General features: G+C 35.1%; 1 protein-coding gene across 1 annotated transcript in view; it reads right to left on the reverse strand.

Annotated features, from left to right (window-relative positions):
• Nucleotides 1–397, reverse strand: part of HELRODRAFT_184640 (hypothetical protein) — a gene marked incomplete at both ends in the record, with an annotated part of 2,411 nt that extends 2,014 nt beyond the window's left edge. Inside the window, one exon of the mRNA XM_009015800.1 lies at nucleotides 209–397. Coding sequence (XP_009014048.1) covers nucleotides 209–397 — 189 coding nt within the window. The remainder of the gene's footprint in view (nucleotides 1–208) is intronic.
• Nucleotides 398–1,191: the final 794 nt, after the last annotated feature.

The following is a 1,191-nucleotide window of genomic DNA, read 5'->3' on the forward strand; positions in this document are numbered from 1 at the left end:
ATATATATATATATATATATATATATATATATATATATATATATATATATATATATATATATATATATATATATATATATATATATATATATATATATATATATATATATATATATATATATATATATATATATATATATATATATATATATATATATGTAGATTTTCGCCGGGTGACATCCGAATTCCGCACCACGCGGTCTCGAACCGCGTCCGCATACGAATATCCACCCGAGCCTTCGCTTCGGCGGAGTCTTTCCTGGCCGGGATCCGCCACTCTACAATAGACCCTTTCAGGGTCTGAAAACACGGGCTGGGCGAAAGTTTGTTCGCGCCCTGCTTGTTGACTAGAGACGCCGACCTCGTCAACTATCAGCAAGTCTTTTTCAACATCCATTATTTTAGGTAGAATAATTAAGCCGAGCCAAATTTCAAGTGTACACTTTTTTTATTCAATAAAAGAAACAAAATAACAAACAAAATAATACAAATCAAACCTCTGTCTTTATTAAAAAAAACGATAAATCCAAAATTAATCTATTAATAATATAACTACCAAGCTAGAAACAAAACCTAAAATAAAAATAACAAACGACCAGCCTCCTATATCTCAACTTGCGGCCTTGTATATGTTTTCACCGCCCTATCTACATAACGCTTTCTATATCATAGAAAATTCTATACTCACATCTATACTCTTCCTATACTCACAACAGCGCGTAGCACGCGTCCCATATATTGCTATACTCCCTATATACAAAACAGCACAGCAGCGTCGCATATATAGCATATCAAATAACAAAATATACATGCATAGAATGTCTATTAAAATATATAGATATATACAGGCGGCACGCCTCAAAGACGCAATCATTATCATCACAATCGTCACAATTTCACAAAATATACAGGCGGCATATTTTAATCGCGCAATCATTATCATCACAATCGTCACAATTTCACAAAATATACAGGCGGCATATTTCAATCGCGCAATCATTATCATCACAATCGTCACAACTTCACAAAGCTCCCCACCCTCCAAAACGTCCCGACGTTTGCTCTTATAAATCTTCACCAGACTCAGGAACTTCCACCATCCATCTTTTTAGCTCCGGTCCCCACCTCGTCGGTTATCTTCTTTTTTTTTTGTTGTGGTCGTCGTGCTCAATTGATTTCACGTCGGTGCTG

Source organism: Helobdella robusta (genome assembly GCF_000326865.2).
Source record: "Helobdella robusta unplaced genomic scaffold HELROscaffold_1610, whole genome shotgun sequence".
Lineage (NCBI taxonomy): Eukaryota > Metazoa > Annelida > Clitellata > Rhynchobdellida > Glossiphoniidae > Helobdella > Helobdella robusta.